This window comes from Rhipicephalus microplus, chromosome 7, assembly GCF_043290135.1.
Source record: "Rhipicephalus microplus isolate Deutch F79 chromosome 7, USDA_Rmic, whole genome shotgun sequence".
NCBI classification, from domain to species: Eukaryota; Metazoa; Arthropoda; class Arachnida; order Ixodida; family Ixodidae; genus Rhipicephalus; species Rhipicephalus microplus.
In genome coordinates, this window is record NC_134706.1 from 134,020,653 (window position 1) to 134,046,883 (window position 26,231).

At 45.2% G+C, this 26,231-nt stretch overlaps 1 protein-coding gene across 1 annotated transcript in view; it reads right to left on the reverse strand.

Annotated features, from left to right (window-relative positions):
• Positions 1-14,151: 14,151 nt before the first annotated feature.
• Positions 14,152-26,231, reverse strand: part of LOC119185335 (pseudouridine-5'-phosphatase) — a 32,055-nt gene continuing 19,975 nt past the window's right edge. Inside the window, exons 3-4 of the mRNA XM_037434394.2 lie at positions 18,633-18,865; positions 14,152-16,179 (exon numbers count right to left, since the gene is read on the reverse strand). Of these exons, the coding sequence (XP_037290291.2) occupies positions 15,994-16,179; positions 18,633-18,865 (419 nt within the window). The 3' untranslated portion in view covers positions 14,152-15,993. The remainder of the gene's footprint in view (positions 16,180-18,632; positions 18,866-26,231) is intronic.

The window sequence follows — 26,231 nt, forward strand, 5'->3', positions numbered from 1 at the left end:
GGACATTTGAATGCAGGGAAGCTAGCAGCGAGATAAAATTTGAGAAGCGATTGAGAGAAATGGGGGAGGAGCGTTGGGCTAGGAAGGTTTTCAGCTACTTGTACATGAAGAATGTCGATACAAAATGGAGGAAGCGAACCAGAAAATTGACGGGTAAATACTTAGAAAACAGCAGAAGGCCAAGCCAAAAAGAACTATCGGTTAAGAAGAAGGTGAAGGAAACGGAGACTGACATGTGGAGAATGGGCATGATTAAGAAGTCCGCACTGATGATCTATCGAACTTTTAAGCAGGAAATTGCCAAGGAAAGGACCTATGATAATACTCTGGGTAGTTCTCTACTGTTTGAGGCCAGGACAGGAGTATTGCGAACAAAGACATATCGGGCCAAATACGAAGGGGTAGACATGGTATGCAGTGCATGCGGAGAGGAGGAGGAAACTGCCGAACACTTGATAATGTTCTGTAAAGCGTTTCACCCTATAGTTCAGGATGATGGCGCAGAGTTTTTCAAAGCACTGGGGTTTAGAGACAGGGAGGGCAAAATAGACTTTAAGTGGGGAGAATTAACTAAAAGGAGGTTATCTGATTGGTGGCTAAAGTCGAGGCACGAGTGGAAATTAAACGATTCACTGCAAAGTACTAAAAGATAAATCTAGTTGTTGGTTCACTAAGTATACAGCTAGATGGCGATAGCCGCCGCCCGATTAAAAGGGTACAGCACCTTCCCTTCCTCCGTGGGGTACAGCCACATCAATTCATCCATCCACCCAGCGTTAGAAGTTGCCGTAGGTGCTCTGCAAGCGGCGGCCTCCGTGGAAGCGGCATTCCTCCATGGCGGCAAAAGCAGAACGACTCCGAGAGAGAAAAAAAAGTGTGGTACCCGGTGGTACCCTAATACAGTACAGTCAACTGGTGGGTGTTCTGTGGTACAGAGCGAAGAATTCACAGCACCTGGAAGCTGCGCCAGACACATTCGATATTTTCTTCGATGTTTCACTAACCGTTTCTGAAATGGCAGTGCGATCTTTTATGGAGGTGACTAGTCGTTTCGCGTTGTCACGTTTCCTGGATGCCCGCACCAACTGAGTTGTTGCGCTGCGAAACACGGGGATGACGATGAAATTTCCGGCATGGGGGAAGGAAAGAGTCGGGACGTACGGAGCGGTGCACAACACGATAGAAATAAATCGAGAAGGGAGAGCTGCAGGTCGGGCACGCACGCTCCCAGTTTCACGTGCTCTCGTTTTCCTGAGGTGGCTCCTGAATTTTTTTCACCTTGCTTCAAATTCTTTACACTATCCTTCGCGATACTACCAAAAAAAAAAAACTCACATTTGCACAACAACTTTAACTTTTGCAGCTCGAGCTGTGTGCAGCATTGGCTGAAAAAAATTCGAAATTATTACGTGTACATTCACCGAAACTCAAACTTAGTCGAGCATGTAGGTGTTCACGCCTGATCAGGGAGCACAATCAATCAAGGACAGAAGAAGGAACAAGACGACTGAATGAGTGTTCACTTCGAACTAAGTTTGTTTGCACACGTCACACCAGATATTTATCAGAAAACCTCGATAACAAAAAGGAACATGATCAGCACGCTGATTGAAGTTCTATTGATTTATACTGGTGTCCTTCTGTTGCACTTCTTGTTTAATTACCCCTACATACCATAAAATACCACGCAAGCGCTTCTCCTTCCTCTCAGGAGATTTCAAATTATGCGGCCTTTCCTCCCTTCCCACCATTTTCTCTGGTTCAGTCACGGTTATTATTCACTAAACTTGGACGAAAGGCAACAGTGAGTGCATTTGTGCTCAATAAAGCATTTCATTATTTTTACAATATAACAGCTCCTGTAGCCCTGTATAGTGCACACACGCTTTCGCCCTTTTTTCCCCAACAGCCATGGATGTTTTCTTTGCATATGGTGCAAGCCTCCAAAAAAAGAAATATATTATTGCATATCTCGTCGCTGTCGGCGACGGGATGACAGCATGTTAGTTCGTTCCGTACGCAAGCAGAGACAGTGAAGAGATCAGAGACGTGCGAAAACAAAACAAACTTTACTCTAGTGATATTGCAGCACACGGGATCTAGCACAACACTTCAATACCACTAACAAAATACATCAACACTTGATACAACAAAAATACATATAAAAATAATAAATCAGCTTACGAGAGAGAACTATTACAAACTACACAAACTAACAACAATAGAACTACGAAGGAGAAAGTTCGAAAATATAAACAGGTGAAGGCATACGTGTGATGACCGGCAGCGTTGCGTCCCCGACGATCGGATGCGAGAAGTCGAAGAGAGTTCGGGCACGACTGTGATGTCGGCGGTGTTGCAACGCTGGTGGCTCCAGGAGGCTAGTGCTTGCAGGAGACCTCAGGCAGGTGGAGCTAAATCGAGGCGAAGTCCCGATGTCTACGTTGCAGACGTTAATATCGCGTCACAACTAGACGAACGGCTAAGTTTAGGTGGCCAGCCGATACAGAGCCACACTAAAAACTTCTAGAAGAGATACTTGTTGATCTGTTTCTAAATCATGTTGGTCAGCGACTAGCCTGCCTAGCAGGGCAAAATCCTGCGCTTAAATCCCCCTCGTGTCCCCTCGCTCTCTCCCTTGGGGACAAGAGACCTCTACATGGGTCCAATCATGCGCGTTTCGTTGTTGGAAACTCCGCCCCAAAAAATATACTGACCCCACCCTTCTTTAATTAGGAGAGGGCCCCCAACTAGCGAGAGTGACAACCTGTTGGAGTGCTGTCATACGGATTGGCCACCTGAAGTTTTCCCGTGGGAACGGTCAGACTGTTTGGCTCTCAGCCGGTGCGTCCCGTAGTCTAAACCTTGTTCGGGGTACATCGCGGCCTTCCACGGCTCTGTAGACGCCGGCGTAGGTACAAAGGATCAAACGTCGGCGGCGACGTTTGAAGAACACCCCATTCGGCACTTCCCGGCTCTCTTTCATGCGCCCGCCGTTCCCGCCGGTCAGCGGGGTAGTACGGCGCCCGTTAATTGCCGTGACGCCGGGTCGCAAAAACGGCAGTCCGTGACAGTAGCATAGCAAAGCAATTCCTTGTATATTGCACTTCAGAAAAATAAGTTGTGTAAAATTCCTCATAAAAAACTTAAAACATCGACATTGTACCGATTACCCAGAGAGGCTGCCAAACAACTTCCGCCCTTGGCTTTTGCTCTGTGAGTGGCAGGGTGCATATGGATTGTGTGGATCACTGTCATTGAGATTACTATGGTAGTACTTTCTAGAGAAAACTTGGCAATCAATCACTTTGGCATTGAATTCTCTTCACATCTCACACATCTAATAGTGTCGAGAGCCTACTTTCTTGTCAAAAACTAACCGTCCCTGCAGACAAGATTCCCTTCTGGGGGCACACCACACAGCGTCATCATCCATTTTTCCTTAGAATCGATGAAATCTTGCGCGCTTTACGGCACGGTTCAAGTGGTTCTTGGCATTGTCTCGTTTTGGCATTTCAATTTTTAGCCGTTTTGACATTTTGCCTCTTAATTTTCACCGTTTTTATTGGGACCCTTTAGTAAGATCCCCGCCCTTTCTAAATCTTGTAGAATTTTCCTTCACCAAGGGGGGGGGGGGGGGATGGTACATGATAGGGATTTAACAGTATATATATGTGCATAAAGCTGTGCATACCAAGCTGATTTCTTCCTGCATACAAAAGGTTTTGCAGTACAACAGATAATCTACATATTAGACTAGCTACGTCACTTGACTACAAGTATGTTACAGCAAAGCTGTAGCCTGTTGCTCTTAAATCTTCACATATTTGAAGTGTTACGTTATACTTTTAAGACCACAACAGGCAAGAGTGATTGCTCAAGCTCACCACAGCGTGATGCTACAAATCTTGATGCTCAAGGTGGTTCTCATTTTATGTGTTTGCATCAAAATTACAGGGATATCACATGAGCTGAAGATGGGGCATTCAAATGAAAGTATATGCATTACCTAGTTTCAAATCATTGTATTTTCAATCCATGAGCCCTGCACATTCACTTTCATTACATAGAGATAAGGCAGAGTTGTTTCAGATCACGACCGGCTTTATAAATAGCGACCTGCGCATCCGCCACCAGCGCCGTGTCCGTGATTTTTTTTTGCTTGGTGTGTTATTTATAGTTTCCGCGAGCGCCGCTGCAAGCCGTGGCGCTGCTTTTAATCCTCACGTCTCCCATCCTCGCGACTGCGTATGCTGCCGGGCGAGGGTGATCGGCGCGTTTGCTTGTGCATTTGCATGCACGTCTCTTGGTATTACCTCAACTATTAGCTATGGTTGAAAGAAGTTGGGCGAAGTAGTTACACGGTGCAACTTGCGCAATGGTTTATTGCTGCGTACCGCTCTGCAAATCAAGCGGGCGCACGGCCGCATCACGAGGAATATCGTTCCACGAGTTCCCGATCACGGATGTGCGGAACCTGTGGCTGAAGAACATTCATCTTGCTCTTAATGTGATGCAGTCTGTTGAAGATGCTGGCTTTCGAGTGGTTCGTCTTGTTGGAGACAATCACAAGTCGAACACGAAGTTTTTTTCAAGCTTGTCAGGGGGGCAGATACAGCCTGTTGTAGAGTAAGTGCAGGTGAATAGCTAATTGCATGCCGCATAACTCAGTGTGGTTGTACGGCTCTAACAATATGAAATGGCCGTAGAAATATTCGTTATTATGCGGAGGTAACGAGACTGACCGATTTTTGTTGCTTTAAGTCCATGTTTAAACAAATCTGATGCTCATTGCCTTGTTTAGGTCACCTCAGTCCTTAGGTTCCTCCAGCAGCACGGCCATCGCCTTGGGGCGAACGGGTTCCAAAACTGTTTGCCAACTTTGGAGTTCATGGAGGTGGTGCAAAAATGGTTTGCCTTGCACAACATTCAGGATAACATTCAGGATAACATTGAATGCGAGGGCTGCCTGGTGAAGCTACAAGCTCCATCTTCCAGCTCCCCAACCACAGCCCTCATTGCTGGCATCGACAGGGGAGGCCTCTCCTATCCCACCTTACCATTTGTGGGATTTGTCCGCCACCTGGAGCAAGCTGCCTCCCGAGTGGCTTCCGTGCTTGTAAAGGGACCTCAGCCCACTTTTTGATTGTGCCGAGGACAAAAGTGTGCCACACAAAACAAAGCTGGTCAGCGTAATTCTGCAGAAATTCATGAGGCCATTTTTGTCTAACACCGCCAATGGCCTCACAGTGTCCAACGCCAAGAAAAAGGCACTCAAAACGAAACCCACCTCGCGAAAGGTGCTGAAGGTCTAATTCTGAAGGCCAGACTGTCTCTAAATGTGCTCGTGATTCAGTGTGTCATTTAACGAATAAAACATTTGGCAAGTTGTGATCTATTGTTGCTCTAAGCTTGAATGCATGGATTAGATGAGTTGGGTGTGTCCTCATTTCATCACACGTTCAAGTTTCCTTGAACTAATTCCGTAGTCCTTACGGTGCGCCTCGAAGCCCAAATGCAAGCACAGCGCGTAAAACCCAGAAAAAAAGCGTGTAATATTTGTTGGCGCTCCCGTCACCTGCATAAAACGCGATAAATCTGACGAGACGGCCAATGCAGGTACAACTACCGTAATACAGTTTAAAAGTTAGCGAGCTCATTGCACCAATCTGTGTGACCTGCGTATCAAACAAGCCACAATTGAAGGTGAAGTTGCGCAAGAACTCTCGAAAGGATAAAGTGACAAGTACGTACGCGCACAAAATGTAACAGCCGACCTAGCCTACTTGTTTTCCTGCACTTCGGAGTGCACCTCGCGGACCTGCTAAATATACCTCATTAGACAGAACCAGCATGGCACTGCATAACATTCTTTGACAATGTTGTCTAGGCTGCCAGGAAAAGCTAGCCCAGGTTGCGGGCCCGTGCAACAAGCCACCGTTACGAGTGCTGACGTTTCTACGTTTCCTCGAAGTTGGTTGGTTGGAAGTTGGTATATACTGCCTTGTTTCACGTCATGGTAGGCAGAACAAAAAACAAAACAGCTGATGTTTGCAAAGGCACGGGGTTTACACGATCTCGCGCGTTCCGCTGTCGTAGTAGCTGTAGCAGCCGACACGAAGTTGAGGATTAAACCCAGTGCCCTCTGGTGAGATGCGCCGTCAACATCGCGGCTTTTCTTGGACCGCGTAGCCCCGTAGGAGAAGGGCGCGTGCGCAGGTCGCTATTTATAAAGCCGGTCGTGTTTCAGATCAAGCAATATCCCCCCCCCCCCCGTCCCCCTCCAGGAGGATCCCCAAACACCCCCGAAAAATTATCACAGACTAACCCTACCCCCTCCCAATTTACAGGAAGGCATTTGTACACCACTCCCCTCAAACCAAACTGCTGGATCAAATCAAGCCATCCCCTTTACCTGCAATCTTCCATTGAAAAATTTCTTTTTATAAAATTTTCTCCTGCTAAAACAAAAAATTACTTTTATTTAACTATCAGTGGAAAAAGCTCGGGTAGTTGTTAATTGCATGCACCTTGCTGGTTTATTTTTTCTTGAATCCCCATAGGGTGCTACAGATGCGAAAATAGCTTAGGGTGCAACATGGGACAGAATAAGATTGTTGCCAAGTTCATTGTTTTATTTTAGAGCTTAAGTGCTGGACAAGAAAGTAGGTTTTATGTAGAGTTCTGTAAAAATATGTATTGCATTCATCAGTCGTAGGAAAAATCCTCCAAAATGCTACAATTTACTCAATTTTATCTATGCACTAAGAAGCTAAAGATATAAAAAGGTACTATAAGGAACTGTCCTATCGTAAAGATACAATGTACGAAAAATGCTTGAAAACAGCCTGTGAAATAATGCATGAAATGGTCTATTTGTAGCAATTTTTCTCTTTATACCTGGTTATTCACCATCTCATAAAGTTCAAATGGTGCTCACATGCCTAAAAAATTTCTGTGGTGTACCATTGCACCATACAAGGCCAACTATGCACAACTACATCCGTCCTCACTGGAATGTGGCAGACACTCTGGCGCACCTCCTGCTGCAGTGCAAACTAAGCATCCCAAGGCTACAAGCAGCATCACCAGATGCAGACCAAGACCTCCACAGTGAAGCGTGGGAGGCTGCTATCTCCCAGCTGGACCTGGTAGAGCAGCGTCAACTCGTTGCTCGAACCGGGCGGGATGTCCAGGTCGGAGGGTTCCTGGAATAAGGGACCCTCCCACCTTCACTCACAAGCTTAATTCAATAGATGTTTTCTCTCTCTCTCACTCAAAAGTTTTTTGGAAAATGCTGTACTAGAACTGATTTCTATATTTGTGCAATTTTGTCAAATTTTTCACGACTGTTGAGACAGTTGATGTGAAATAACCCCTATAGCAAGTTGCAAAAAAGAACAGGCGTTAGAATTTTTGTGAAATAAAGTGAATATTTCATGCAAGCCTTGAACTGCAGTCGAACAATAACAAAATACGTTACAGTGGAATGCCGTATGAAACAAGGCATTGGTGTTTTCCATGTTGTAATTAAAACTGTCTTAACTGACTAAAAGTATTTTGTCAATGCATACTGACACAATATCGAGTGGTACATTTTCTATTCAATGGTATATCACTAGTTCAGTGCTGCAGTTCATTTGCGTTTCGCATAACGCTTTGCTAGTCAGAAACCAAGCTCTCTGGTACTCGTCATACGGGAAATCTAATGTCATTTTTGCTGTCACATGGGGAAACTAATGGCATTTGATGGAAACAACATTTTCAGTCTAATGAGTTCCCGGAACACATTGGCATTCAGTTTCGGACCAAATGAGTAGTCTTGACACGAGAGACTTTTAGGGGGAATGGCTGCTAACTTATGTTTTTCCAGAATTTGCGAGCGTTTGTCATAAGTATTTCTATGCTTTATTATAAGCACTGGGTCATTGTATACCTTGCTGCAGTATGCAATTAAATGAGCAAAGCCTGCTACATGCTGGTTAGTGTGAGCATCCTTTGTGTTGTGCCTTATGGTGCACATGCATCTTTGCAGCAAGCGTTAGTAATTATGTGCAAGTTAATTCATTTGATGTCTAGTCAGTGTAGTATCGAATGAAAAAGAATCGGCTGCCTTCAGGGTTGCATTTCACGTACATGGAAATGCGACCACTGCACACACGATTGAACCGTTTCCCTTTCCCCCAGTCAGCTTTTCAAGAACTGTAAATGATGGGCTGCCGCGACGGCAAATATTCATAATCGTTACATTGTTTTCCTGTGGCGTTATCTGTGTGAGTGCTTGCAAGACTGGGCTAATTCAGATTAGGCTAAGGGTCATTTTAAAGTTGTACTGCTGAACACGAGTGGGTTCATGCCGCCCATGTTATTTAGTAAAGCTATATGTTTGCTGTAATTATGTACATTTGATGAGTCGTTATTGTCTTAATTTCTTTCAGGCAGTGTACAAGGATGCGCGCAAGCACATTGCTCATCTGAGGATAGTTTCGCATTATAACAACACCTGCTGCAAGCATTCAAATAAAGCTCGAGTTTACCCACCTTGACTGTGTGAAGTTCGCTGTTTTTGAGCCTATCAAAGAGCTAACTACGTGACACGCAATATGCCAGCTCAGATCCGTGAAAGTTCTGGAAATTTTAAGATTAATCTTAGAATTTTACCTGGACATGGTGAATCACTAAGGTGCCAAGCTTGAGCACTATTACAGACGAATGTGCTAACTATGCCATTTGAACCAATTGGCATACAGTCAACTTGTCCAATTGATCATGTGCTGACCGCACCACTTGACCCAATTGGAATTCAGCTAATCGGTCCAATAAGAATACGCTCCATTGGCCCAATCGGTACATGCTACTGCACCATTTGACCCAATTGGCATGCAACCAATTGGTACAAATGGCCCAAATGTGTAATAATGCACAAATGGCACGAATAGAAACCAAGTGAAAATTTTTCAATTGGCTCCAATTATTTTTTAAACTGGGTCTCTAGTCAGTCATGTTCTATTTTGACACAAAAATAATGAGAGCATAAGTTCAACTGTGCATGCAAGTAGTTTTTATTCTATTTGTTTTGAGTAAAGAAAAGTACAATGTACTTTAGTTAGAAGTTGGTTCTGCAATGCAGGACATCGGTTGGCCGCTGAACTGTAGTGCCTTGACCAAATCGATTATTTACAGTAATACGCAGCACACTCCGGTCAATTCAAGACATATTGAGTATGATGAGGGTTCAGCTTATCTAGTGAGCTATCAAACTGAGTCTCTTTTGACCACCAGTTGGCACAATTAGCATAAAGAAGCTGCATGCATAAACTAAAGGGAATACAAGGTGGAGCACATACAGTAACTCCACTCTAGGAATGATGTACATGGCACACTGCGGCAATTGTGCTTGGGCATGCTCGTCTTCCTAGTGAGGAGCACAATCTTTCAAAGTTCACCCAGTGCATGTCTTGGTTAATTACCACTCTCACTTGTACATACCCACTGTCATTGGGAAATTTCATCTTGCACTGCCTAAGACACAACCGTGTAGCTTTCACTTAGTTTTTCAGGAAAAAAAAAATCAATGACTTAATTTGCTGGGGTACGAAACCAACTGATCTTAAGCCGTTATGCAATGCCTAATGCATCAAATTCTTACTTTGACTTTAGTGTTCGTACCTTTGCATGTTATGATTTCAATAGATAAAATAGAACCCCACAAATTAAAGCTGCTACTGTTTATTTGACATATAAAAAGCTAAAACCATTTTTTTCATTCAGAAATCCTTTTAGTACACCCAGAAACAGCACAAGAACTACACAACGGACAAAATGCAATTGACGACGAGAAACACTGACAAATCGGTGCTCGTCATTGTCAGCGCTTGAAGACATTGTTTGCGTTCTGTTTGTTGTGTAGTTTTTGTGCTGTAGCTCACCAGAATATATACCAACAAGCCCAGCTCGCCACTTTACTTAGAAGTTCTGCTGACTGTAAGTTTAACCCTATGCTAAATTAAAACTGTGAGTGTCAAACTGAAAAAAAGAAAGACATTCAAACAATCTATTAAGTACCATGTCAGGGTTTCTACCCGACATTGTTTTTTATTTCCTCTTTTTTTAAAACTTTTGCACGAAGTTTGCCAACTCGCCTTGCAGCCTCAAAAGATCTGACAGTGGTTTCGGACCACCTTTAAAGCCACTCAACCGTTGCATTAACGTTGCCAGTCTCATGTCAGCGCAACGGTGGCGGCAACTTCCTCAAAAATATTTCAGGAAGTTTTTTCAGATACTCCGGGTTTTTCGCTTCGCACATTGAAACAAAACTCTGGATGATAGCAGTGCAAGCAGCAACATCGTGCATAGTTTTCCACTTCTTCTCACATACACTGACTTTATCCCTTGTGTGACGAAGTTGCAAGTTAGTGCGCAGATTCCGATGAGCACTGCTGTCGGGTATCCGAGATACCCACTGTCAAGGCGACTCACTTCGTTGGATTCGTGACTGGCATCAGCACCGTGCTGCTGCAAGTGCGAGTTCTGCAATCGTTGTGTACCTGAGCAGGTACAGTAATTAATAATAATAATCTTTGGGATTCAGCGTCACAAAACCACGATATGGTTATGGGGTACGCTGTAGTGGAGGGCTCTAGAAAAAATTTGCTGAACTGAGGCTCTTCAGCGTGCACTTAAATTTGAGTACATGGGCCTCTAACTTTCACCTAAATCAAAGATACGGTCGCTGTGGCCGGGATCCCATTCTGTATCTTCGAGACAGCAGTCATGCACCATAACTACTAGATGACCACTTGCGGTGTTTTTGTGGATGTATGTGAATGATACACATGTTTATGTATCATTCAAACTTATTTATTGCATATGCCAAATCTGCATATTATGTCTGCATTTTTTTGTCAACGCTAATGATGCGTTGAAAAACTCATTCTGGCGAACCCTGCTGTCGCATATTGTAGCCTATTATGACACTAGTGTTATAATGCTCAGTGTGATTAATTCTTGTCAAGAAAAACACATTTCTTTATTTAAAACACTTTATTTACATCCTTTGGATATTGTTAGGAAAAACTTAAAATAGGCTATACACTAGGACGCTCTGCAAAAACTATAGCTGCACCTTCCTTGCTTTCAATGAAGCAAACAATAATGACGTCAAAGCTTGTTATTTAGTTTCTTTTCGGTCCAAACTCAGTAGCACAAGATCAGCAAGTCTGTCCTGTCCCATTGTTGCACGCAAAGAGGGGAATATTAATTTCAGATTGTTAAAGGATCTCTCACAGCCAGTGATCGAAACTTCAATGGTTAACTTCCTCTTAATGGCTACACAAAGGTTGGAAAATGTGCCATCATCTCCATACTCTGCAATAAATTTAAGAAGTTTTTCAGGTCTTCACACTTTCTGGTCAATAGGCTGTGAAAGCAGCAGTCTGCCATCTAAAATCTCTTCATAAAGGTCCTGCGTCTTAACATTAGAACTGTATAACTTGCCAAATGTGTTGCGGTTTTTAGTTTGTTGATGTCTTCGCTGTAATTCGTTTTTTTCTTCGCTTGTTGATATCCACAAAAAAGCCAAGATTGAGATTGACGCCCTGCAGGCAAGTAAACCTCTCACGGATTTCCGAATGAAGATGATCGAGTGTGGATTTGGTGACCCTTTCTATTTCCTGTTTAGCCATCAACGCCTCTTCTTTCGACTTTTCACCAGGCATTTGTTTTTTTCATAGTGCGTGCCTTTCAACATCGACATCAAATGCCTCACAGAGACGAAGCCCTTCATCAAGCGACACACTTACCGATGTTTTCCTTTCTTCAGGAAAGTGATCTCCGCACGCTGTCTTGTCTGAGGCAGCATCGTTAAACTTCATTTTGGAGTCTTGCAGTCTCTTCGGAACACAATGTATGGGATCTTGTTCCAAAAGCCCAGTAAAATAAAAAAATCATAACTCTGCTTCTACAATAGTGTAGCATCACTTCTCGTCTCGCTCGTTGCTTTGTCATTATTTAAAATTTCTTAACTTCGAGTATCTTCTCAAGGTATCTAGCGACTGGCTTCACCGCTTCGACCCTTGCACTCCATCTGGTCTAGGACTTAAACTTCACAAAAATAGGCAATGCATTGATTTCTCCCCACGATACGTTGAGCAAGAAAAAAACAAAACAAGTAAAGTGCTTCGATGGTTCTGAAAAAGGTCATCATCATAGTTTCTTCCTTTGCAGCATGTACACTGACTAAGTTCAGTGAATGGTTCTCGCAGTTTACAAAGATTGCCAGTTTTTTTTTTCCACTTTTTTTTTGATTGACACCACTTTTTAGTCCAACCATCACGGCAGCGTTATCGTAGCACTGATGGTCAAACTGCTCGCAGTTTTCTGCCGTCGCGCTCTGTTCTCTTTTCCGTTAATGGATGTCATTCTTGTGCTGCCGCATTCTTTCAGGAAAGTTCTTGGTTTTCCCAAAATACGGAGTGGGGCGGCCACCACATGCGATCGGGCAAACTACACCCAGATTTTCCCCCAGGAGTGTGTTCTTTGAGCCGAGCGATGAAACCACCCACGATGGTAGATGGCCTGTGGGAAACGTTGACCTCTCCCCTTATATTGCTTTCCTGGCGCCCACGATGTAGAGGATTGATACACTTCCTCCATCTTTTCTCCGACAAAGAACTCTGCGAACAAACGCCTTTGCATGCCTGTTGGTGCCAAGGTCACAGATCATATTCGTCCTTCGTTCTACTGCTGCGGCGACGATTGGTCGTTAGACGTTCGGTTATTCTGACAGGAGTTTTTTCTTTTCTCTAGTTTTCTGTTTTCTTACCCAAAAAGGGTGCATTCAAACTTTTTTATACGTACATACGTGGTTGATTTTCAGGGGAAGCTTTCAGTAACTGGTTTGGGAGGCTAGTGGGGCTCGCTGAAACTCACCCTCACCTGCTACTGCAAAGCAGGAAACAAAGCTTAAGAAAAGGTCATGGGAAGGCACAGAGGTATCACAGCAAGATGAAAAGAGAGGATCATTTGCTCAATGGAACATCGCTAAAGCCATTGCGGCAACCCTTACCTTTACCACTGTCTTTACTTTCAGTCATCATTACAACCTCGCCCCTCTCCCAAGCGGTTTCACGCAAAAGAATGTTGACAACCTTTCCAGGGGGCGCCCAAAGCACTTGTACCCCCCCCCCCCGTTACGCCACTGTATGAGCCCAATTGATCACATGGAAGCCTCAGTTTCCTATGTTGAGAATGTGGCTTTGGATACCTTTCTTTAAATCTGCATCAATATCTTCAGCATACAAAGGCCCCAACAAACTCTTACTTTGCTCTTTCCGCTGTCCCAACACCTGAAAAGAATACCCATTTTGTTGCTTCTGCGTTTCCTCGTTTAGGGAGTCATAGAAGCAGATGACAAGGTGAGGCACACTGATAAGGCTTGATAGCAACATACCGTGAAAGTATGGGGCTATGCTACGGTAAATGGTGCAGCAAACATTATCCTTGCAAAATAGAACCTTCGCAGCTACCTCACAAATTGTAAAAATCACAGGTAAAAGTGCTGCAGTCGCTGTCACAGAACACAGAGATCCATGCATCATGTGTTCACCAAGCACCACATAATTTTGGCTCTCGTGACATTCTTTTTCAATGTAGAACCACCCTCCGACACTTGCACAAGAGTTGTGGTCTTTGCAGGCTTGGTAGCAGCAAGCACCAGTTGCTGCTTCCAGGTGAGGCGTCCATCACATTCTCCAAAAACAAAAGCAGCTTTGGCTGGGAAGCACTTTGTCGGTAATCTAAAGCAGCAATGTGCTTCTGCCCTATTGACCATGTTGCTGAGTGAAAATGTCTTTCAGCAGAGAGTACACATGGCTTGATGTGTGTCGTTTTGAACAGGCCTTATCCAACTAGCATAGTCCAATACACTAGATTTCGTCCAGTCCAAAATGAATGAACACTTTTTTCTGATTGACATTATAGGGGGTTACTCTGTCACAGATCCGCGCATCCAAACTGCCCATCTTTGCATCAAACTACGTGCTAGCACAACCTTCATCACTCTCTAGAAGTACTCTGCAGCAGCCCAATCAGTTGGAGTTATGCCGCTATCGCAATAACGGCGGGTTTCAGGTCAGTGGTAACAGAGTCGACTTCTTGGCCTGACACTGTTTATTAGCACCAAGCGCCACCAACAAGCGACAAAATGTACATGTAAAGACAAAGCGGCAGACCAGTTCAGCACGACAATAACGCTCCGGCTCGCCTCTCGTGACTTCGAACTTCGGCTCTGGGGCAGTAGGTCACCCTCAAAGAGCCGGGTGGGGTGCAGGGAGTGGTGCCAACTAATTGGCTCCCGACTTGATCGAGCTGCGTTTGTGATGGCTCCCCAAGTCGAAAGACAACCAGCACTTCCTGAGAAAGTGATGCACGTTCCTCGGGTCTGGAGAGAAGTCTCCCCAAAAATAGGGCAAAGAGGGAACGGGGCATCTCGGCTTCAGCCAGACAGCATGATGCGAAGGGCTACGTGGGCACCTCGGTGCCCCCTCTTCCGCAAACAGTTTCATGGCTGCGTGTGCGAATGTAGCGTGAAGCCGAGGTGCCCTTGTGGTGGGGACCATGGGTTGTGTGTGAAACTCCGCAACATTCAGAGTGCAAAAAATTTCTTCCGGTTCGAAAATGTTGAAATGGGAATATTCAAAACCTAGTCACAGACACTGCACACAGCATAACTGGCACACAATAGAGAGACTGCAGGAGCTGGGCCCCCTGGCATACTCCGAGGATCGTCCAAGTTAACTAGGTTGCGGTCACATGTGACCTGCACCTAAAAAACAAGAGTTTGATGCCATTAAATATCGTATATGCTGACCGAGACCAGACACAGATCTGAACTGTCCAATTTTCTGAATGAACGAGGGTAAATTGATCAAGCTTTTACAGTACATCCTAGCAAGCTGTCCTAAGTGCAGACTTGTTCTATAAGTATTTAAGCAAGGCAATGTTCTGCTAAGCTTGAAAATACAGATTGGATTCCTGGCCACAGTTGCATTTAAATGGGGCTGGAATGCAGGAAAACCTGTGTGCTCAGATTTGTGTGCACATTAAAATGACACCAGGTGGTAAAAATTAATACGGAGTCATCCGCCGTCGTTTTCCTCGTAATCATATCCTCATTTTCTCACACAAAACTCTAGGAATCATTGACAAATGAACGTCAATTTCTGTAAAAATCGTTGCGTCCCGCTGCCTGTGACGTGTTCAAAACGGGCGCGCTGTCGCCACAACTCAATTTCGCGAATGCGGCGACTGTTACTAGAAGCTGACCATGGTGTCGCGAGACGGGTGCGCTGGCGTCACAACTAGGCTTTGCGGAATGTGGAGGCTGTTTCTGGAAGCGGGTGGGTCGACTTAACAGAACTGAGCATTCGTGACTTTAGAGTCGAAGGGGAGCCGGGCTCCATGTTGACGATTCACACCTCTTGATCCCCCCTTTTACTGCGAGCCGCCCTTGCCTTTCGTGAAATGGACCGAGGTGCCGAGGGAGAGGGAGAAAGGCGGGAACAACGGAGGTAAAAAGTACGAAGAGAGGCGAGGAGCCCGAAAAAGCCGAGATGGCGGGCGCCGGATCAACGAGCACCAGTAAAAGTTTTCTCTAAATATAAATGAATCACTTTTTCAAGTTTCCTAAATGGAAGTACTGCTTTCATCACCGGCCTGATCTTGGTCATCTCAACCAATCTACCCCACAACGCTAGAAAATGCTCCTGTACACAACTAATTGAGGAGACAAGATAAAAAGATGATGTCCACTGCACTAGCACACAAGATTCATGCATGCATAAAACAAAAAAGAAATTACACTTTATGTAACAATGTACTAGTAGACTGGAAAATATGGCAGACAGTCCAAATGCCTAACACTTCTTACGTCGTATGTTCTAAAAAAACTATCCATGCTATGAACAATGAAGAGACTAGTACAACACTGGTGCCTCAGTTGCAGTGGTCGTACGGCGGAAGACCGAACCACTCTGGTTCAAAGTCTTCCAGAGAGTTCAGGCACAGTGTAGCACTCTTGCGAGAGTTCTCGTCTACGCGGGGATCAGGCACCATGACCACTTGCATGCCAGCCGCCACTGCAGCCAGCACTCCGTTGGGGGAGTCTTCAAACACCAGAACCTGTGGGAGGAGAAGCGCGCATCAAGGGACGCCGGTGCCAACAAAGGTGCAGAAACCGAATGACCGTACTTTGAAAGAGTGAAAGAAGAAAAATAGGAGGAAAAGAATGGCAGGGAGGTCAACCAGCCTATAGGCAGTCGGTTGGCTACCCTGCGCATGGGAAGGGGATGGGGGAGATGAAAGATAGACAGCAGAGAGAGAAGAGAGATAAACACAGCACATTCGGCAGCACATGCGCGCTAATTGCGCGAAAGAGTGAATGCTTCCATATTATTAATAGACATGCAAAAGGATTAGAGAGAAAGACATGTGACAACTGCTAGACATGAAATGATCTTTTACTTGACATGGAGGACAGAATATATAGCATTTTATTGAGCACATGCAAGTGACTTATCACAGATTAAGTCTGAAAAATAAATTCACTGCCACCGGTCTGTGGCCCCCACACTCATGTGCTTTTTGACTGCATAGATTAGGTGTCGGCAACCTGCGGCCTGATCTAGACTCCGCCCCCCCACTTTTTCTTGACATTTCCTATGCTGACATGGCAGATTTGACCTAAAAATGGCATCGTTGCTTAGAACCTATGTTTGACTGCAACTTTGAGTGCTCAAAATAAACATAATTTTTAATAGCTTTGCAAATTGTCAATTATCTGTATTTTCCCAACTAGCTAGCAACGCCCCCCCTCCAGGTAGGCTGTCTGGCCCACGGCTGTGTCAGCTAATGCAACTTTGCCCTCTGCCTCAAAAAGTTGCCAACCCTTAGCATGGACAGTCCGTGTTTTTTTTTTTACAAGGCAATGAATGCAGTGCTGACCTTTACGTCTTTCATGCAACTGTACTACCTTGCTCATAGGCGACACCTCACATATGGGACAAGAACTGCTTCCCAATGCGTGTCTCTAGTGAGGAGGTTCAACTGTATAAAATAGTGCACATCAAGCAGTATATATAAAACATGGTCAAACTTGTAATATAGATCGAATTAAAAAAAATGGAATGAAAAGCCGACCCTCGTCTTATGTACCGGTCATCGGCAGAAAAAAAGGCGGAAGCCTCGCCACAACGGGCAGCTGAAGTCGAAAGCCTCCATTGCCATTGTGAGCATCAGCAGTGGTGTGGTTGGGCAAGGCTAGGCAAGGCCTGCAGTGTTCTAGCAACACCATTTTGCCTCGGTTATCTGCTGTCAGTCTGTTGTTTTCTTTTCCCTTCAAAAATGAGTGGTAGTCGACAGCAGCTTATGATAGGCCTTAAGAAAAAGTTATCGAGTATGCTCAAGTGCACAGCAACTTGGCGGCACAACGAGAATTCGGTGCATCGAAGAAAAGCGCAAAGTACTGGAGGCGCTAAAAGCAGCGCATCACATCCTGCAGCAACCAAAAAAAAAAAACATAGTTTTGTGGACGGACTGCAGAGCACTCTGAACTGGAAACACTACTCACCGAATTCGTCCGGGAGCTGCGCGTAAGATCGCTACCCATAACAGTGGAGTGCATCCGCGTGAAAGCTCTCAAAATAGCGTGCGACTCTGGGCTCACGAGGGTGCAATTCAAGGGATCCCCTTTGTAAGTGCGCTGATTTACGAAGCGAAAGGGCTTTGCACCGAGGCGGTGTACTTCTGTCTTTTCGCAAATGCTGCATCAGTAACGCATTGGATGGAACGGAGGACAATGCAATGTGGGACATTTTTAGTGAAAACAGACGACTTTGGACTAATGTTTTGACGAGTCTGAGTGACAGCACTTTGAGGCCTTCTGGTGTTTAACTACATAAGATTAGTGTCCAAATAAAAAGAAACGTCAGCACAGTGCAGCTGGTTGTGTCGCGCATTTACAAATGTAAGGGTGCACTGTGATACTTTGCGATTTTTATTAAAACTTCTTATTCAGAGTTTCAAAGTTTGGGGGCTCAACCTAGTATATTCCAGTCCGACTTAATAGTTTTTACGGTATGCTGACAATTTTGATGATGTTTTCAGCACAGACACTACCTGTCTACAGTAATGAGTTAAGCTGAAATAGGCAAGAAATGAAGTCAGGGAAGGGCTGGTTGATGTGAGTGACGGGTTGGTGGATTTGTTGTTGTGGGCCGGGGCAACCTTGGATTGGCCAGTGCCTTCAATGAATGCACAGCAGCGACAGCCAAACTTGGCTGTTTTTATTGCTTGTGCATGCTTGTGCAATGTAAAAGTTTGAACAAACTAACCCACCAGACCAGGATAGTGTTGCTTGTTTGGCATGCAAGAGCTATTTTGTGTTTACAGTGAACTACCATATTTTTTTCTCTTATTACATTTACTAGTGTCTTCACTGATGCCAAAGACATAACACACAGTGAAACACACAGCACACTACGAAGGACACGATCCTGTCTCTGCTCTCACGATTCATGTCCTTAGATCGCCACAAGTTTGACCGTGCGGCACATGCTACAGTGATCAGAGCATACCTTTTTAGGTGCAGGTGGGCTCTCAAACCTCCCGGCAGCAACGAGAAAGATGTCCGGATGTGGCTTGCCCCGTGGCACCTCTGTCCCATCCCCACCGCACACTATGTGATGGAACTTGGCAAAGAGCTCCTTGTGGCGACTTGTCTTGAGCTCGAAGGAGTCCCGCTTCGAGCTGGTTGCCACGGCTATGGGCACCCCACTACGCTGGAGGTGACTCACAAGCCGCTCAGCCCCTGAAAGAATGATGCATAGCTTGCGGCTTCAAAGGGACACTGAAAAGCAAAACAATTTTTCACGTATCAGTAAAGTACAATTTCACAACACCGAGAACACACACTCTTACCGCGACGTGACGTTTGGTAAGCAACAGAACACACGAAAAGAAAGTGCGGGTGGACTCACCACCGTGAGATTCCCGCACCAAACTGCGTGACGTCGCAAATTTTGATGGCGTCTACTGGGTCCTACATAGCTTCTGCTCGATAAAAATGATGTACATTGTCATCTTTGGGTGCCATAGACCTAGCATATGAAGTTTTGAAAATAACATCAAGCTAATGTCGTAAAAATACGAAAAAAAAAAACATTTTGCAATTTCTCAAACATCACGCGTGTAGATTTTGGCACAAAATTTAATAACGAAACTTCAGCCTTGATTTATTTCTGCTAATAATGAACTTATAAAAGTGATACTTATGGCATTAGAGTTCTCAGAGTCTGTCTAGTTTATCAATTTAAACAAAGTCGTTTTTTTAGTATCCCTTTAATGATGAAGTAGTGCACTTCTTCACGATCTTCTTGAGCTTTTCGTGGGTGGCAGCTCAGTTCATAAAAAACCTGGTGTCGGCAAGCGTGCGAAACCCAAGTGTACACAAACGAGGCCACAGACGTGCACCAGCCACATGCATATTTGCACACTCTGTTTTCCAATAATTGATGCCACTTTCATCATAGGCTTGTAGTCATTCAACCGCTCCCAATACGGCAAGCTGATCTCTTACTGAGGACACGTGTCACTTCATGAAGTCACGCACACTGTATCGTGCTGCGCGTCGGAGCCGACAGCCTTTGCATCACAAGGTTGTGGTTTTCAGCCCCAATGACAACGAAGGCGTTTCTTTGTCCACTAAACCGCACTAATGTTAAAGGAGCAGCGACACCAAATTTCAAACTCAAGATGCGGCATTCATTCAGATGATTGGTAGGGATGAGTTATTTTAGCGAAGTATGTATGGCGCCTGTTGCGTAAAAGTTCTTATTTCAAGTGCAAAGAGCTCAATGGCACGTTCCATGCCATGAGACATCGACAGTATTTTGACATGTTCCTTGAGCTCTTAGGCGACGCCTCAAGTGCCGAGTAACGCTGAGCGAGCAGCGATGACATGAGTAACTATAGTGTTGTCATCGCGGTGTCTGCATGTGGTGTACCATCTTGCTGCAATGCCCGGCTGCCTGGCAACGGCTTCACTTCCTTTGTCTTACTTAGTTCGCTCAGCGATTTTGTGTGACTCCCGTGTTGTTGTGTCACTTCAGGTGATTCGTCGATTGTGACTATTAAAGTGAAAGCTGTTATGAGATCACAACTCTGGTCATGCGCAGATCTCTACCGCCGCTGCCGGTGTCCGTAAAATAAAAAAAAAAACTAGCACCAGAGACAAAGTGGGGCTCGAAACCTGGGTCTGCTGGGTGTCAACCCAGTATTCAACCACTGAACAACGCCAGTGCTTGTGACTTGTTGGCCAACCTAGCACCAAAAACACAGTAGGGCTCGAACCCGGGTCCGCTGGGTGCCAGCCCAGTATTCTATTACCGAGCTACACTGGTGCTTGTGAATTGCTGGCAAACTTGCCTTGGGCAGGCTTGATGTCGGGAAAGCAATCTAGTTAATACGACCTATAAAGCATGTTAAAACAGTGAAAGAACAACTAGTCGTCGTACAATGTGAAAAGCGTAACTAGTGGGCTGTCCAATGCTACAATGCATTACAAAAGCTTGTTATTGTTGTTCCCCTATAAACGGTGGCGCATACCCACTTCAGCCATAATTCCTCCTCGTCGTCAGCCACTGCATGAACAATTAGCACGAGATTTCTTGCAAGTGTTTAGCAGATTCAATGCTTCTCAATAGAATGACGAAAAAAATCGGCAGATCCCAAGTACCTGGGAATCAACTTCAAGCGAACCATGCGGAGGGAAGGAGACAGTGTTGCAATTTTTATATTGAGCGACACGTAATGAAAAGACGCTAAATATATATGTACAAATATTGTACGCACAGACATATGTTGAAGAGTTGCAGATGTTTATATAGCTTGCGCTTGTGCAAGGATGCCAACTGGAACATGCGTATTAGAAACATCACAAGTTAAAATAATGATCTTCACTGATGCTCGCAAAGAAGTTGGCCCTGGACACTGCTACAAAAATCAACTTTATTGCTTGGCAACTAACCACAATTGACGTTAACCCGACGTGACGGCTGTATCAAGGGAGTACATATGTAATGTTTATAAAATTGGGTAGGCAGCAGTGCAACTACTATTGACGTTTCACGGTGACTATAGTGTCTATTTGAAAAGTACATAATTCCGAAACCTGGCGTAGCTCTGTGGTAAAATGCTTCATTGCCACGCATAATGCTTGGTGCTTGGGTTCGATAGCAGCTGCGACCCTGACATTCTTTGCATTCGCTGGGTCGGTGCTACTGATATCAGGTATCTTTTTAACACTCGAGCGTTAAAATTGCCCGTGTGTGTTCTCGTCGTTCCTGGGCATATACTGAGTGTCAATCACCTGTGACACATACCCGGATACTAGCGGAACACACCCGCCCGTGAAAATATGCTACTGTTTGGCAGGAAGTGTTTGACGATGTACGCGATGGGATTGTGACATTATTCATTGTTGACCAGCGCGTCATATTCGTCAAACCACCTTACCCTCCCATGCTAATTTTGGTTCACGCCAAGTTAAGGGTGTGGGAATGAGAGCACTGAAACGTAAGCGGCTAGATAGATAGATAGATACACTCAAAGACGTCGATGTTCGCTAAGAAATGCTTCGCATTTAAAATAGCATAGAGAATGGCAGCCTGCTACCCAAAAGTTTATTATTAATGCCCTAGTGAGTATCAAGCAGGTGTGGTTGTAGTAGTTACCCAAAGAGTGTTTTCAAATGAGATCACAACTCAAGTCACACGTCGTTGTTCGCTGCCGCCGCAGGTGTACGTAACCACATTGAGCAAAATTAGAAAAAAAAACTAGCACCAAAGACACAGTGGGGCTCAAAACTTGGGTTTGATGGGTGCCAGCCCAGTATTCTACCACTGAGCTACGCCGGTGCTTGTGACTTGTTAGCAAACCTAGCACTGAACCCGGGTCTGCTCGGTGCCAGCCCAGTATTCTACCACTAAGCTATGCTGGTGCTTGTGACTTGTTGGCAAACATGACTTAGGCAGGCTTGATGTTGGGAAAGCAATGACGTTAATACGACTTATACATAATTTTAAAACAGCAAAAGAACAACCAGTCGTCGCACAATGCGCATAGCATAACGAGTGGGCCGTCCAATGCTCCAACCCATTACAAAAGCTTGTTCTTATTCCCCTATTAACTGTGGTGCATACCCACTTCAGCCATAATTCCTCATCGCCGTCAGTCACTGCATAAGCAATTGGCACAAAATTCCTCGCAAGTGTTTCATGGATACCACACTTCTCAAAAGAATGACGAAAAAAATCGCAGCATACCCACAGGGTGAATGATGATGAGTGGGCGAAGCTCCAAAGAAAATCATCGGTAAATCGTGAATCTTCAGTGTAATTCGCAGAGTCGATCGTGAATTAAAATGTGAGAACGCCGTATGTATATGCCGTGCCGTTTGGGCCGCCCGCTCTTGTACGGCAGGATCTTGGTAGTGGTGTCACGCAGCTTCACAGCGCACAAACTGCGAACGAATTTTATTACAACGCTTCCCTTAGCTTGCGTCGCTGCACTAAATTGAACGATTGCCCTCTACGAATGACACGCACCATATGTGATATAATTCCTATTATAACATCTCACATCCTTCATTATCAACTACAGGTACCGCCATCTAGCTTTATATCATCTCGCATCTATTCATCAACCTCAAGTACTGCCATCTAGTGAACAGTCCAAGTACTGCCATCTAGTTTTATACGAGCAGGATTAAAAAATTGCTGGAGTGGATGCTCCCGCAATGCCTTGCCAGCAGAAGTGAAGCCAGCTTTTGCCAGTGCTAAGATGGCAGAAACATGCTCTTTTCTGGTAGTGCCCACTAAAGATCAAGTGGCTTTAATATGTTAATGCAAATGCTACGTTAGTTCTATGTTAAAAGATAGTTGTTCCCAACGAAAGAACACACAGAAACGAGTATCGGTGACTGAATCTCCGAAGAACTTTGCCTCCAATTAGAGGCTTACTAAGGAAAATTAGTAACACTAAGACACGCTTGGAGCACTATGTGACCCAGAAAAGTTTCCACATTAAACTCGTTGGGCGTGCGAGGGAAACGCCTCGTTCTTAATTGCTGAACGGTGATACTTTATCATGCCCCTAGTAAGATGGCCACCACAGCCACCATCTTGCCAGAGGCATGGCTTTACTCCTGGGCAATCATTTCCACTCCATTTTATAAAATCTCGCATCAACTACCGCCATTGAGTGAACACTGCAAGAACTAAACTAGAGGTGGCTACCTACCACAACTACATACCTCAGAGGACGTCCCTCAGAGAGTTTCGTCCCTAAATATAGCGTAGTCAGTGCGGGCCTACTACCCAAAAGCTTATCATTATTGCCCTAGTGGGTGTCAAGCAAGTGTGCTTGCAGTAGTTACCCGATGAGCATTTTGAAAAGGCTCTGAAAGGCCGCTCTTTTAGCTTTCGCTGTGACTGTGCTGCGCCTTCTGCACAAGCCTGGAGTTTTTCTTTTTTTAAGGCACAGTCATCGAGAACAAGTAACACACATGCAATGTTCAAATGCCTGGCCAGGCAGCGTGATCCAAGCGCATGTCTCCAACTGCTTCGTCGCTGCTCGGTCTGGCAACCATTTCGGAATTACTGCTCAGAAGAAGATCATAAGTAAAATGATTTCCCACGCCGGGAATCGTCATGATTCCACAATCCTCAGTGTATTCATCGTCGCTTGTGGATGCTCATGACGGTGGCTACGACAATGGGGGTGGCGAAGACATGCCTATAGAAGTGTGTGCTGAGCAGACGAAATGTCAACTGAAACATGCGTCACTATTGTGTAGCCACTGTTGCGACCGGGGTTTGCAGGCACCGGAGATCCGGGATGAAGATGTCGAGGCAGGAGAAGGTTGAACTTAGTAGAAAGGGCTTATTTACATCGTTTACATGGCAAAAGCTCTCTGGCCTGAAGCTCTACATTGTGAAACTCTACATTGAGAACAAGCTCACTGAACAAGCACACAGCAGCCCGCGAGAGCTGTTCCTAAACAGTCTCATCTCCCCAGATGCCTAGATCGGGGAGTAGGTCCATACTGCACTGTCCAATAAGAGGTCCCAAAGCACACACGAGGGTCATTATGCCGGCACCGCCCTCAACATACACACATACACAAACCAAACACGTGTATTGTCCCGGCGATGTTGCCTCCTCCGGGGAATATTGCTTCCAGCGAGTGGGGTGAAACGAGTTTGTCATCTCCCCGCTCGGGCTGACCACCCATGCTTAGTCGAACGGTGGTCGTGGTCTAAACGCCTCCGAGGTGCCATGCCTGGACATCTGGTACTGATTTGAGCGTCGGCGGCTCATAAGTCAGAGACGCACATCGTGGTGATCTGACCTTCGTTATCGGCGGAAGCTCGGCATTGTGGGTTTCACTAGGGCATGAAGACGCCACGTGTCGCATCTCTGCGCGGACCCCATGAATAGTGGTGCTCCGTCGAGTAATTTCAGCCACGCAGCGACCAGTACATAGAAACAGCAATGTGTCTTGGCGTTGCTCCTTATCTTCACAAAATGAGGCACCAGCCTTTCTTCTGTTCTGGCCGCTGCGGCAAAAGGGTGGCTCGCCAAATGCAACAGCTCGTCCACAGGCAGGAAAATTGGCCTGAGGGTGACCAGCCGTACAGGTTGCCCAAAGCGTCGTAGTTTGGTGGCATGCTCATAGCCACTGCCAATGACGCAATAAGAGATTCATCAATCATCCATGGGCCTTTTCTTTCTGGGAATACACAGAAATACACACAACCACAGGCACGGGAGAGCGCCCTGCCCGCGCTGAGACACATAGAGTCCGAAAATCATCTAAAACCAACCAACCTTTCTTAGGTATTATAATCAAACGCAAAACAGCAATCAGATTATTTCTTTGAGCTTTTGCCGAAGCTCCCAATCCCGATTCGAGAGAATAATCTTCCTATTAAGCTGCTTTCAAGAAAATCCGAATTGAAGCGCTCTCCATGGCATACTTGCGTGCCAGCGTTAATAATCCGCTGTAACCTACCAGGCCTCATACTCCTAATATAAAGCCTTTTGCTTCCCGCTGTCTTTTAGCCCCCAAAATTTTGTGCCGTCAAGGATAGTTGTCCGTTTCCTTTGAGACGAAAAAGAGATAACTGTTGTGCTCCACCTGCATCAAGAACATCCACATTAAACGTTCGCAATAGCACGTTGTAGTGCTACTGCGCGGATAAACTACTAACTCTCCTTGTGCTTGCCATTCTCATGAAACATACAGGTAAACTCATGAACTGACTTTCCTTACTTCCACACCAGAAACATGCGTACAAAACAAAAATAACAAAAAATCTTTCGCATGAACCCTGAAAAAACATGCAAGGAATATCCCAGCGTCTCTGCGATCACTCAAAATCTTTTTCTAATGCCGCACTTACTCGACAAACGCTCCTAGGCGTGTCGCTATGGGCAACCGCACAAAGCTCACTTTAAAAAAAACATGCGCTCAAGAAACAAACGAAACTTAAATAAGTTCCATAAACATTGTTTAGTAGCTGAGATACCTACAAAACACTTTCCGGAAGCAAAACTAACTTAAACAGTCAAAACAGAACTTCAAAACGAAACCAAACAAATCCGCGAGCGACCATCTCTCAAAAGCTATTGGCTCTTCGCTCATTTTTCAGCCAAACGCGTGGTGGTTGCGCTCTCTGGGCCTTTTTATCGAACGGAGACTACAACAATCACGAAAGCAATTCTTTTCACCTCCGAACCCCACTGAACCTTTCGCTGGTACACCAAGTTCTTACTCTCGTTCGGCTACTTTCTGAGGAACACTGACTTCGTACTCTTGCTTCCCATCAAACCTGTCGTGGATACGACGACAAGAGACGTGACCCCTTCCCTCAGTGTGCACTTTTCCCCAGTCTGCTTTTATTTTCGTTTGGCGGCTCTAGCACATGCAAAGGCATTTCGGCATGGATGAGAAAGGCCTCATTTTGCTCACCGCGCCGCTTCCTTCTGTATGCATGATCGTCCTACACGCATTTATTTCCCTCTTTGTTGGGCGGCTCAGATAGATGGAAAGCCATTTCGGCGCAGAGGACAAAAGTCTGATTCCGTTAACTGCCCTCAAACGTTTACAAGTT